Consider the following 12654-nt stretch of genomic DNA (forward strand, 5'->3'; position numbering starts at 1 on the left):
GATCCGTGGCAACTTTGGCATTGGTTGCGAAAATTTCTCAGTCTTTCAAAGTAAAGAACCATTCACCGGATTATAAACGCGCATGCAGCAAAGAAAAGAACCTAACCTAACCTAACAAACATACATGTATATACAATACGTCAAATAGTTTGGAATATGTAAATTGGAAGGATCGATAAGCGTGTTTCAAAAGAGAATGAAACAAAGAAAGGAAAGGTTGAAAAGAAAAAGGAGAAAAGTCTGGACGAAAACGAGGATTTTAACGCGTCATCGAGTAGTACATAAATTCGCGCACGTCGACCATTCGACATAGTTTTTCGTAGTATGATAATATCCATTTTGAAAACAGGAATGATCCATCGGGAATTGCAAATATTTCGAAGAACGTCTATGCGGAATTCTTATGGTGGTCATTACCCGTTCATTCACCGTCGCGAAAACGTGACGCGTTTGAAAATGTGTCGTCGGTTGGAACGTTCGTAATCGTCGATCACGTAGGAATTGGTTTTTCCGCAATTACTTTAGTAACGTACGTGTCTCCGCGCCATACAGAAAGCCTTCATTACACAGTCGCCGAATGTAAATAATTTCTAAAAGCGCTCATGCCGATAAGCGTATTACCATCTACGCCTACGCATAGGGTGACTCATGCTCTCGATAGTTGGTACGCTCGTATAACGCACGATACGTACAAGTACGGGTTACATATGTGCATACGTGTAATCTCCACCCTTAGCTGGTTCATATACTTCTCGTCCACAAGCATACGTGAACGCCTTCTTTATTAAGACGCTTGTCCGAAGAAAGATGTGAAATCAATAATGACTTCTACTAAATTTTACGTATTTATTTTTTACCGCATTCGAGAATATATATATTTTAACCAGCAATTTACTTATTTACTTATACGGGAGATCGTTGACACTTTGACTATGTATAAAATTATTATTATTTGAATTATTAATTTAAATCTTGTTTCGTTGGTATCGAATGGTAAAAAGATAAATTTCTCAATGTTCCTTTAATGCATCTGTGCTGCCCTCTTTAGTAAAATTATCCTAGTATTTTTTCACTTTCTAAGATACGTTGAAATTTGAAGTTCCGCATGCGTCTTGCATCTTTCGGATAAAATTAAAAAGTATTACGTATTTTTGTAGAGGTCTAGAAACAGTGTAATTTATTTGTCCTGACATGGATGACACAAACAGAACGATCACAAACGAACGAGTTTATAGATGTATCGAGATGTTAGACAGGACATAACCTAAAAGAAGAGTAAGCGTTCAAACGAATGCAAATTTTTGGTTAGAAAACATTTCTTTTGAAGGATAGATGGAACGATACGATCGCATAAGCGTTGCCGCTGACGCGTCAATTTTGTTCAGTGCATCACGCGATTTTTGTTGATAGTTCCCCATGTGCTGAGTATACATTTTCTCGCTTTTTGTGACGTGATTTTTTCGTACGTATAATATCGAAGATTTCAATCGTAAAACTTCGATACGTAAATATTTGAAGACTTTGATAAACATTGTTTCACTTATCTAGTCATGTTTTAAATATACAATATACAATATACAAATTCATGTTATATTTACAAGTTTTTATAACGTCTAATGAAACAGATCGTGTAACTGTCGATAAATATAATCATCGATATTTAAAATAAGAAAAGGAAAAGTTGAACAAGTGAAAGGAAAGTTAACCAATGACTGATAGGAAAATAAGGAAAAAGTGAAGAAAATAACACGAAATAAAGATCTTTTTCCAATTTATCCGGATGTATATTCGATTCGAATGTATATTTACGATTAGTTTCCTACTTGTTGGTTCGTATCGGAGGTCACTGTAGCACGATGCAATCGACGTTTTCACTTTCACACGATTTCTAACTGAAGTTCAACGACGTTCTTGTATCGCGAGCTATCCATGCTCTTATTTCATACGATTATTATCATTTATCTCGAATATTTTCCTTTTCGATTTCTGGTGCATAAAATTTGTGTTTCGTCAAAATTCTTCGTTTTTATCTATAAACGTACATACGTAATATTTTCACGAATACATATAATAGCTATAAAAAATATTTACATATAAGTTATTTTTCTTCAAGAATAGCTCTTCTCCTCCGACTTTTGAACGCGAGTATATTTATTCATGACATGCTATAGCTCTTTAGCGTTAAAGACTACGAAAGTTTGCTTTAGCTTCCAAAGAAATTAGCATATAACACGAACGTTTTCGAAATGTCAGTTGCAAGTATCACCGTGCGGGAAGAATATTGCACAATTTGACAGATTTACCCATTAATTGTTTCCAATTAAGTAGTTTAATCACGACAATACCCGTCCATTTCTTCTCTGGTAGTTTCTAGAAAAAGCTTCAAGCTCGGTCGTCGTATTTTTAAGGAAAAAAAAATAAAGAGTATGAGAAGGACTTTGTGCGACGGACTTGGCGTCAATTTTTTGTTACCGGACAAGGTCGAAAGAAGAGAGGAGGGCAGGCTAACAACGAAAATAATAACGGTATGCGTCATTGCACGGATAAACCATTGTGTGTTCCATCGTTGAAAGGTTGACCGCGTGCGCGATACGAACGAACATGTTTTACGTAATCGGTGTCGAAGAGAAACCGTACGATCAACAGTAGGAAAGAGCACCGTTGTTTCCTATCTTTCATCTCTGTGACAATACTTTATTTCAATTATTTCAAACTCATATACATGTATGATTTCGAAATGAATCACTCTTATATATCTTTCCTCGATTCGACACGTTTGAAGTGTTCGAACAATAGGACGAGTTACTCGCGCGATTCGAAGTTTCTTGGCGTTCGATAGTGTTATTTGTCTGGTCACCGACACGTAACTGTAAATTTAGATTAATTGCAACGGCGAAGCGGGAAGCGTAACGAGCCCGCGAAGAACATAGTTCGCGTGTCTTACGTTACCCTTTATTTGCACACTGAACGCAATAGACGCGCAAACTACGGCTTCTAGAATAGTTTAATACGGCCTTGTAGTCCGTAATGTAATCAGCGCGTGACGTCATTGTACCTACTCCCTAGTTCTACGAGGATCGGATCGCGAAATATACCTTGAGGACGAGCGTGGCGGACGCACACGCGAATTCGGCGAACCGTTCCATCTATCGAATAATACACCGCGATTATTTACACGATTCTTCGCTCTCTCGTGTTTGAATCGAGAAATATTATGGTTGTCGCATTCACGGGGCAAACGTCGCGGGAGAAACGTTGGCGTTGATCTCGTTTGCTCGTTCTCTACTCTCGAATCCTTGCTGTAAGTATCCTCCGTTCCATGGAATAACATAGATTGTGATATTCGCTGCGTTTCGTTCGAGCAAACGTTTGTTGCGTTGAAGGAAAGGCTCCATGCTTTCCGTAAGTAGGTACGTACACACAGCTTGACCGAGTCGCACACTTGATATTCGGCGATTTGCTCTAATCAATCCCTGAAAGTTGGTCAACTTTTACACGTTCGGTCATGCTGCATCTTTCTCGTATTTTTGTGTCCTCTTCTTTGCAAGGAAATTCGTTAAGAATTGATTCAATTTGTACGTACGCGGCTTGTCTCCTTGATTATTCTCGGTTAAGACGTTTTGTTTAAAATTTTTCTTTTTAAATTAAATACAATATTTCCACGTATCTTTTACTCTTATAAGACAAAGTTAAAAGGAGGTGTGCAGCACGAGTACGAAGTATCGAGGAGGAGAGAGTTAGGATTAAGATAATTCGTTCTCTTACCGATAATTGTGCACGGCGATAGAGCCGGTTTTTCGATCGTGTTTTTAATCACATCGAGATACTCGAGTGCGGAAGGATTTGTGTCATTGTCATAATAGTACGAGACCTCGGTTCTGGAGATCGTAGTGCGACACTCGGTGACCTCGTTTTGCGTGTATTACAGGGGTGTTGGAGATGGCGGCCACAGAGAGCACGATCCGTTTCAGCGGGCATACATTGGACAAGGCTACAAAGGCCAAGGTGAGTTCTCCTTCCCTTCCTCTCCTCTCTCTCTCTCTCTCTCTCTCTCTCTCATCTTCTCTCCGCATTTTTTCTATCTCACTCTTATTTCTATCTAATCAATTTCAAATAGTTTCGAATTAAAATTTGAACAACGAAATACATCGTTAATAAAAAAAAAAAACATAATTTTTAAAAAAGGATACTTTTTTTAATCCATTTCCTAGTACACGCTATATACAACTATATAGGATAACTGTTTTCTCTGCCTCAAGATTTATATGTTTTTGAGTTTAGGTAACCTTGGAGAATTACTACAGCAATTTGATAGCTCAGCATATCGAGCGAAAGCAGAGGCTTGCGAAATTAGAGGAATCGTTGAAAGACGAAGGACTGTCGGAGCAACAGAAGCAGGAGAAACGGTTGCAACATGCCCAGAAAGAAACCGAATTTCTTCGCTTGAAACGGTCTCGGCTCGGCGTCGAAGACTTCGAACCTCTCAAAGTTATCGGCAGAGGTGCTTTCGGAGAGGTAAATTTTTCTCATAGGATAAAGAAGTATAGTATATAAACGCGGATCTTAATCTCTGACTGTCTCGCGTGTCAAAAAAGGTAAGACTCGTGCAAAAGAAGGACACCGGCCACGTGTACGCGATGAAAATTTTACGAAAAGCCGACATGTTGGAGAAGGAGCAGGTGGCGCACGTGAGGGCCGAAAGAGACGTGTTGGTGGAGGCTGATCACCAATGGGTCGTAAAAATGTATTATAGCTTTCAAGATCCTATAAACTTGTATCTAATCATGGAGTTTCTTCCAGGCGGTAAGCCATTTTTATTTCCATATTCTGTTTATCTATCCTCTTCCTTTCTTTTTATACATCTTTCCTTGTCTTATGAAACTAGTCTTGCTGTTGTTTTTAAATTTCCTCGATACACATCGGAATTGAATTATCGTATATATAAATACTTGATGATACAACTTGATTTCATTATACGTAATTACACGATAAATATTTATTACGTTTTGCACGGCTCGATAAAATCGTAATACAATAATTTATTGCAGGTGACATGATGACACTGCTGATGAAGAAAGACACGCTTTCCGAGGAGTGTACACAATTTTATATTTCTGAGACTGCGTTGGCAATCGATTCTATTCATAAATTAGGATTTATTCATAGGTAAGAGATACAAGATTCGAAAATCGATATTTTAATAACCGTTTCTACTTTCTTTTTTTTTTTTTTTTCTTTCCAGAGATATCAAACCGGATAATCTGTTATTAGACGCGCGAGGTCACATAAAGCTTTCTGATTTTGGATTATGCACGGGTTTGAAAAAATCTCATAGAACCGATTTCTACAGAGATCTTAGTCAAGCGAAACCTTCAGATTTCAGTAAGTGTTTTTTTTTTCCATTCGTTTTCATTCTTTTATAACGAAACCCCCTAATCTTTTCTTCCTTCGTTATTTCTCGATTGATCAAATATTTATACGTTAAATCTTGTGTCACAGTGACGTCATGTGGAAGCGGAAGTGGCGGAGCGATGGATAGCAAAAGGAGAGCAGAGAGTTGGAAAAGGAATAGGAGAGCGTTGGCTTACAGCACAGTAGGAACACCAGATTACATAGCTCCGGAAGTATTCTTACAAACTGGTTATGGGCCTGCTTGTGATTGCTGGTCTTTAGGAGTTATTATGTACGAGATGCTCATAGGTATCTTTCTTTTCTATGATGTGCATCTTGGATCACGTATCCTGTTTTGGAAGAAATTTTATTCTTACTACTTATTCCAGGATATCCTCCTTTCTGCAGCGAGAATCCCCAAGAAACTTACAGGAAAGTAATGAATTGGAGGGAGACTTTGGTTTTTCCACCAGAAGTTCCTATTAGCGAGGAAGCCAAGGATACCATAATCAGATTTTGTTGCGAAGCTGATAGGAGATTAGGTTAACATTTTGAATAACATTTTTACAATCTTTGTTTATTCTTATACACGATAATAATCTTTTTTTTTTTTTTTTTTTTTTTTTTGAAATATCCTTTAGGTGCGCAAAGAGGTATCGAAGAGCTTAAACTCGCTCCCTTTTTCCGTGGCGTGGATTGGGAACATATCAGAGAAAGACCTGCCGCGATTCCAGTCGAAGTACGTTCCATCGACGATACTTCTAATTTTGACGAATTTCCAGACGTGAAACTGGAAATACGTAAGTGTACGAGACATTTATACTATTTTAAAATGACAACGTTAAGAAAAACAATAGAATATTTGGTTAAGCTAAGATTAAATGTAATTTTCTTTTTTTTTTTTTTTTCTCTTTCCTCTCTCAATGATTGCAGCATCTGCACCAATGCCTCAAGACGGGGAAGTAATATACAAGGACTGGGTGTTTATTAATTACACGTTCAAACGATTCGAAGGATTGACGCAACGAGGCACTCCGACTAAGAAATAGCAACACTCTATTTCTTGCTCGGTTTCAACCAGTCAGCAGCCTGACGCAACTGGAATTCCGGCCTTGGTACATAATCCGTACCCTCCGTTGTCATCAACGACATCTCGAATGGATGGTTGATTCGTTTTATCTTCTGAACACGGTCCAGTCAATCATCGGCAGCCAGTCGCTTTTACATGTACATATTATATACGTGACGAGATGAGCGCGACGTGTACACGTTATACGTATACGTTATAACAACAAGAATGAAGAAGAAAAGGAAAAGAAAAGGGCAAAGAAAACGAACATGGCAAAGATTATAAAAGGAAAAAAAAGAAAAAAAATGTCGTGTTGTTTTACAAAGAACGGAATGATAAATATTCTGTAGACAAGCAGGTGCGAAAATCGTTGCACATGTGATAAGGAAGAACCGACATATTTTCATGCGCACTGTAACGTTTTTAGTGATGTCACAACTATAAAATACGTTTGTTTTTCGTTCTATCGTTCTATTCGTGAATATTCGTTTCCATCCGATCTTCTTCGATAGCATAATAAGCTCTCTTTCCTCCCTTTCTCTTTCCCCTCCCCTCTCCTTTTTGTCCTTCTCTTTCTTTTTATAGTGAAAATATTAATGATAAAAATCAAAGATGGAGCCTCGGTCCCGTGATTCTCGCAAATCGTGTACAAATTTCTCTGTAGGACTTCTTTCAGTGTTTTTTTTTTTTCTTCTCTCTTTCTTTCTCTAACGAAGCACTGTGATTCAGCTCTCGTTTCCAGCTCTCTTTTAAACGTTGTATTTATAGCTAGTACTGTGATATGATATTGTTTAAAAGTTTTGTATACAAATCACTGTTTTCTCTGTTAATGATTACTGAACTTTACGAATGTTGTACTCTCGTTCGATTGTGCTTACGTTTCGTTCAAAAAAATTTAAAAATTTGTTGGTATAAAAAGGATATTTTATATTTATATATATTTTTTGAGAGCTTTTGTCTGAGTGTTATCTATGAATTGATCGAAAAATAATTGATTATATGTTTAATCGTATAGATTTTGTTTAATTTTTACGTTGATTGTAACAATTATATGGATAATCGAAAACTTATATCGGTATACATCGATATACGACAAATATTTTTTAATTTTTTATCTACATGTAATTAAATATTTTCGCTATGAAAACGCTGTAATATGGAATAATCAATCTTGTAGGTATCGTGGCACAAGCTTTTGCGTAATTTTTGTGCTTTATAGTTTTTTGTATCAATATATGATGTATTGTCAAATAAAATGTATTACAATTAATTAATTAATTGGTTAAGAGAAGAAATACGATGTATAGAAAATAAATGGCGTGTTAGAAGGAGAATCATATAAGGTACCGGGTCTCTTTCTTATAAAATAATTACTTATTTATAAACGGTTTCGTTCGTGCCTGAGCATTGTGAAATTTGTATAGCTTTAAAAGCATCTTGAAAGAATGTGAAAACGAGAATCGATTACATTCGTAAAAATTCAGGGCTCCTTCGTTGCCTTATTAAGGTTCCTAACACATGTACATGCGCAGCCCGATTCAGAAACTACTACAAAATGCGAGAACGAGAAAATTTACGGCGCTGGGTAAAGCATAGTGAATTAAATCGAACAACAAAGAGGGAAACGTTAATCAAGAGATAATCGATGTAATCTAGTGGTTGATGTATATATCTTTTATAGTAATTTTACATTAATTAAAATAGAAATCTATTAATTATACAGGGAATACCAAATTTCCTATTCGGCTTCCGCGAATATTTTCATTTTTTTTTTCTCTACCATTCTATTAAATACATCCCACTCTCAATTTTGAATCAAATATTTCTATTTTCAACTTGGACAATTATTAATTAACCTATCTTTTTTTTTCCCCCCCTCCCCTTTTATCGAACCTGATCGAACGATGGAGAGATTCGAGAGATCGATATCTCGCTCGACATCTTTGCAGAAGCGAATGGATTAATGAAAAATCGATTATACACGAAGGAAAAACAAAGCACACGAATGGTGCATAACGCAATCTCGGTCGATGAATATAGATTTATTTCAAAAATATAGCTCTATATATATATATAAAATATATATATATATTTAATTTATTTAGCTATACTAATATAGCTATACGTTGTGTAGTTTACCGACAGCCAGGGCACCGTGGTAGTAATAGTACTAATGATAAATAAGTTACAAGACATCTAAATAGATAACTGTAAGGAGATAACATACAAAAAGTACCTACGTATGTGTGCACGTTCGAGACGTATCGCGTTCCGGCTGATAGTACTTGTATCAAAGTTATCCGCTCCTTCCTAATACGATCCAGCGTGTCTTCGTTAACGACAACGTCACGCAACGCGATGTGCTGCACGTAGTATACACTATATATATATATATTTACAAAGCATTAACTTCGTACAGCTTTGTTCGCGAACACTTCTAGCGTACGAGTGTGGAGAGCATAAACTCGCTTTGTTGTTGCTTTACTTATTTGAACGGCCTCAGTTCCATCGTAACGTTTCGCGCGATGTGAAGTAAATATTCACGGAATATGCTTTTTGTGAAATCGAATGAAATACCCGATTGACTCGATTATCTCGAGGTGGATCATGTACCGATATGATCGAAATGTATTTCGAGCCTGGATATTCTTACCTTGGCGTTTGTCAACGAGAATATATTTCGCGTAATTATAATTCTTCTTCGTATAACTAGTGTATTCATATAAATGGACGTAAGTACGTGTGAGAAGTAACGTTAGTACTCCATACTCTCATGCTCGAAGCGCGAGTACCTTTGCGTCATATGAAATGGACAGATTTCGATGTATTAACTTTTAACTATACAGAGTGCTTAGATTTATGAAGTACAATTTTAATCGACAGTTTTTAAACGCAAAAAACGCGAAGTAAAAAAAAGTATAATAGCAAGACTATTTTTTGCACCGATAGAAATGAAAAAAAGAAAAAGAAAAAAAAAGCAGGAAGTGAGTGTGCTCGTGTAATGTACAAGGTGCATCATAACCGTGTGTCTGCGCGCGCGAAACGTGTGAAAGAAAGATAAGAGGCGCTAGAGTGAAGAAAGATTTACACAATAAATGCGAAAGGAAAAACTATAGGAGGGAAATAAGTAGGGGAGAGAGAGAGAGAGAGAGAGAGAGAGAAAGGATGAAAGAGAGAGAGAGAGAAAGAGAGGATGAAAGAAAAAGAGAACGCGAGAAAGTTATAGTTTAACCTTAACAACTTATTACTGTCGAGTTGAAATATTCTGATACTACCGATAGAGATACTTTGGCGTCCAATGCTACCGACTAAACGAACCAAGTAATCACGATTTATTTATTTTGAAAAGAGAATTAAATAAAATAAAACAATAGCCACGAGATGCCTTCGATGCAGCAAGTGTTTGGTGCCCTGAGCATAAGAATACATATGCATTAGAGATGCAATGCCGTGAATAAGTTGGGAAATTGTATAAATTTCGTGAATTTTAGAAAATGAAAATTACGAAAATACATCGACTCGAAAGAAATGTCTACGATTGAAAGTTAATCGAAATAATTCATACACGCGTGTACAAGTTTTTATCAATTTTTTGTGAACGTATTTAAACAAAAAAAAAAAAAAAAACTTTAATAAATTATACGATAATCGTCGTCGGTGTATATTGTAAATATATATTTCGAAAGCATTCGAGTATCTAGTGCAAATCGAATTGTATGTCGAATAAAAAAGAAATAATATTTCGTCAGAATAATTTTACGACGTTTTGACCGATTAATTAAATTATCTCTCGTGTCATTGTAATTTACGTACGACAGTTTTTAATAATAATGACACGAAAGAACGCTAAATGAGACAAGATGTTTTAAATTCGTAATTGGGTCGTTGCGTGTAATTATTTTTTTTTTTCTTCGAAACAAAAATATTACGAATAGTGTCTCTAGTGTTGCACAAACTGATTATCGTACATGTACATATACATTTTATGCTGATCGTTCAACTGATCATTGGACGTATCTTTTGTAACACAACTCTCAACAAAAACAATATTGATCATTGTTGAGTGTTTCCAGACGCATTTCATCAGCGTGCACGTTTAATTTTAATATAAATATATATATATATATACGCATATAACGTTAGTTCGCGTTGATATTTATTGATTTATCTTACGAAATGTGAGGTAAAGATGAACAGAATACAATGTCCAATAGAAAATAGTTGTTTTCAGAAGTTTGAATGTGGTTGATGATTTATCCAAATTCGTTATCTTAATCTTCTCTCGTCCCGTCATTTTTTCGTTTGATTTTACAATTTTGTCAGGATTTGCACGAAACCACCGAACATTGATCTTCAAAATCATCACTATTCGATTTAATCTTATCCTCAATAGGAATTTCCATTTACTGGTTCTCAATCGATTACACGATGGTTAATCCATTTAATAGTCCGATGAAAAAAAGAAGAAAAAGAAAAAAAAGCTAAGCGATATATCAAATGGAATACTGCTTCCCACGCGCGATACATTATAGTGTAATTATAGATATTGTCGTTAATAAATTGTTTTTTTATTTTAGTCATTAGTTATTTTATTAAATCGATTTAATACGGTATTTGATATTTTCGAGATCGTTATAATTCGCCATTACTTTTTTCATTTTATAAATCACATTTGAAGATCGATTCAACTATATCACCGATTAACTGATTCTAATTGTTGATTTGTTACTATATACACTGAATTTGATAACATTTGTTAAACAAAAGAAAAAGAATTAAGGAAAAAGGATGTTCGTAACGCAATAATTCAACACATATGTTCTTTTTACAACGATTTATTTTCAACTATGTGAATACAGGAAGAAAAAGAACAAGACGAAAGCGCTCACGATTATGATGCTCAACTAATTAACTGACTATCCGTCGATAATGTCGATAAAGATGCTGTCTTTTATTAACTTTCTAAGAGGAGAAAAAAAAAAAAAAAAAAAAAGAAATATCATAGAATCAGGAATAAAAATGATATTTAGAAATTGAATAAATAAATGTTGTAAATGGAAGAAATAATGGCTTATACGTATATGTAAGTGGTCTATACCTACAAAATAATAAAAAATATTTAATTCGAATTTGTTAATCTTTTGGTTCAAACGATTAATTATTTATCTTCAAAAAGAAATGTTTATAAATTTTTGTACAATTTGATATATTATATTAACTTTACAAATTACTAAAATTTTTTTTATCTAATGAATATTCGAAGAGTATTTTATACTACGGTGTTTTAACCTATATGTATTTAGAAGTTTTATCTTTATCGAACATAATTACGATCATATGTATTTTGTAAAAATATCACATTAAGATACCGAGTTGTCAACTCAGAATTTGAAAGGTCACTTATAAAATTCTATCAGAAATTCTATAAAAAAACAACAATATTTTCCATTTGTCAACAACAAATCATTACAGTAAATATGTGTCATATACAAATATCTACTTATTTACGTAATTTTTTGATATGTGTACTTTGGAATCAAACATGTTCATGATTCCAACATCATATTTTAACATCTATTGTCATATCTTTTTCAAAATCGAACTCATGTATCGATATTTTCGACAAATATCAAAATAGTATCGATTCTCCTTGACCGAATCAAATCGAAACTCACAGAATGATATCGATAGTATAGGTACGATATTATTGGTTTTAACTACGACGTAAGAGATTCAAAAATTGATCGGACGATGGCGCTAATAGGATAATCGGAGAAAAGTTTCACGAAATACCGCGATGTTTTTCGTTTTGATTCCACATATGTTCAGTCGAAAAGAATAACAAGACGAGTAAAATTTTTAGTTTTATTTGGATGGATCGTACTTACCTATGAATCATTTGTGAAAGAAGAAAAATCAACTAAAAAAGATAAAACAATGAAACGAAGATACGTGATTCCGTAGTTCAATAGTTCTATTGTTACGTAGTTTAAGTAATCATGTAGTGGAAAGAAACGATTAGTTAAAAGCACACACATATATACATAAATAGCATGCAACGCGAGTGAAAAAAAAATGATTCTTTCTGTGTAAAACGTAGTCGATAGGAAATCGAAAGAGAAACGAAGACATGTGCAAATCTTTTAACATCGCCTCGACGAAAATTGTCACGAGCAAAGGAACGACGTGTACAA

The 12654-nt window shown here is 34.9% G+C and overlaps 1 protein-coding gene across 11 annotated transcripts in view; it reads left to right on the forward strand.

Moving 5' to 3' along the window:
- Positions 1–8295, forward strand: part of trc (Serine/threonine-protein kinase tricornered) — a 37189-nt gene extending 28894 nt beyond the window's left edge. For 6 of the 11 annotated variants that reach the window (XM_086910762.1, XM_086910758.1, XM_086910760.1 and 3 more), the window contains 9 exons: positions 3929–4005; positions 4282–4515; positions 4596–4803; positions 5049–5166; positions 5243–5382; positions 5500–5700; positions 5781–5933; positions 6033–6191; positions 6325–8295. In XM_086910762.1, coding sequence (XP_086766888.1) covers positions 3929–4005; positions 4282–4515; positions 4596–4803; positions 5049–5166; positions 5243–5382; positions 5500–5700; positions 5781–5933; positions 6033–6191; positions 6325–6440 — 1406 coding nt within the window. In that variant the 3' untranslated portion in view covers positions 6441–8295. Of the gene's footprint in view, positions 1–837; positions 1276–3928; positions 4006–4281; positions 4516–4595; positions 4804–5048; positions 5167–5242; positions 5383–5499; positions 5701–5780; positions 5934–6032; positions 6198–6324 lie in introns of those variants that run through there. The other 5 variants (XM_086910761.1, XM_086910757.1, XM_086910756.1 and 2 more) reach the window with 2 other exon arrangements.
- Positions 8296–12654: the final 4359 nt, after the last annotated feature.

This window comes from Apis florea, unplaced genomic scaffold (genome assembly GCF_048593485.1).
Source record: "Apis florea isolate Af1SG1 unplaced genomic scaffold, ASM4859348v1 contig_3203_pilon, whole genome shotgun sequence".
In the NCBI taxonomy this organism is placed as follows: domain Eukaryota; kingdom Metazoa; phylum Arthropoda; class Insecta; order Hymenoptera; family Apidae; genus Apis; species Apis florea.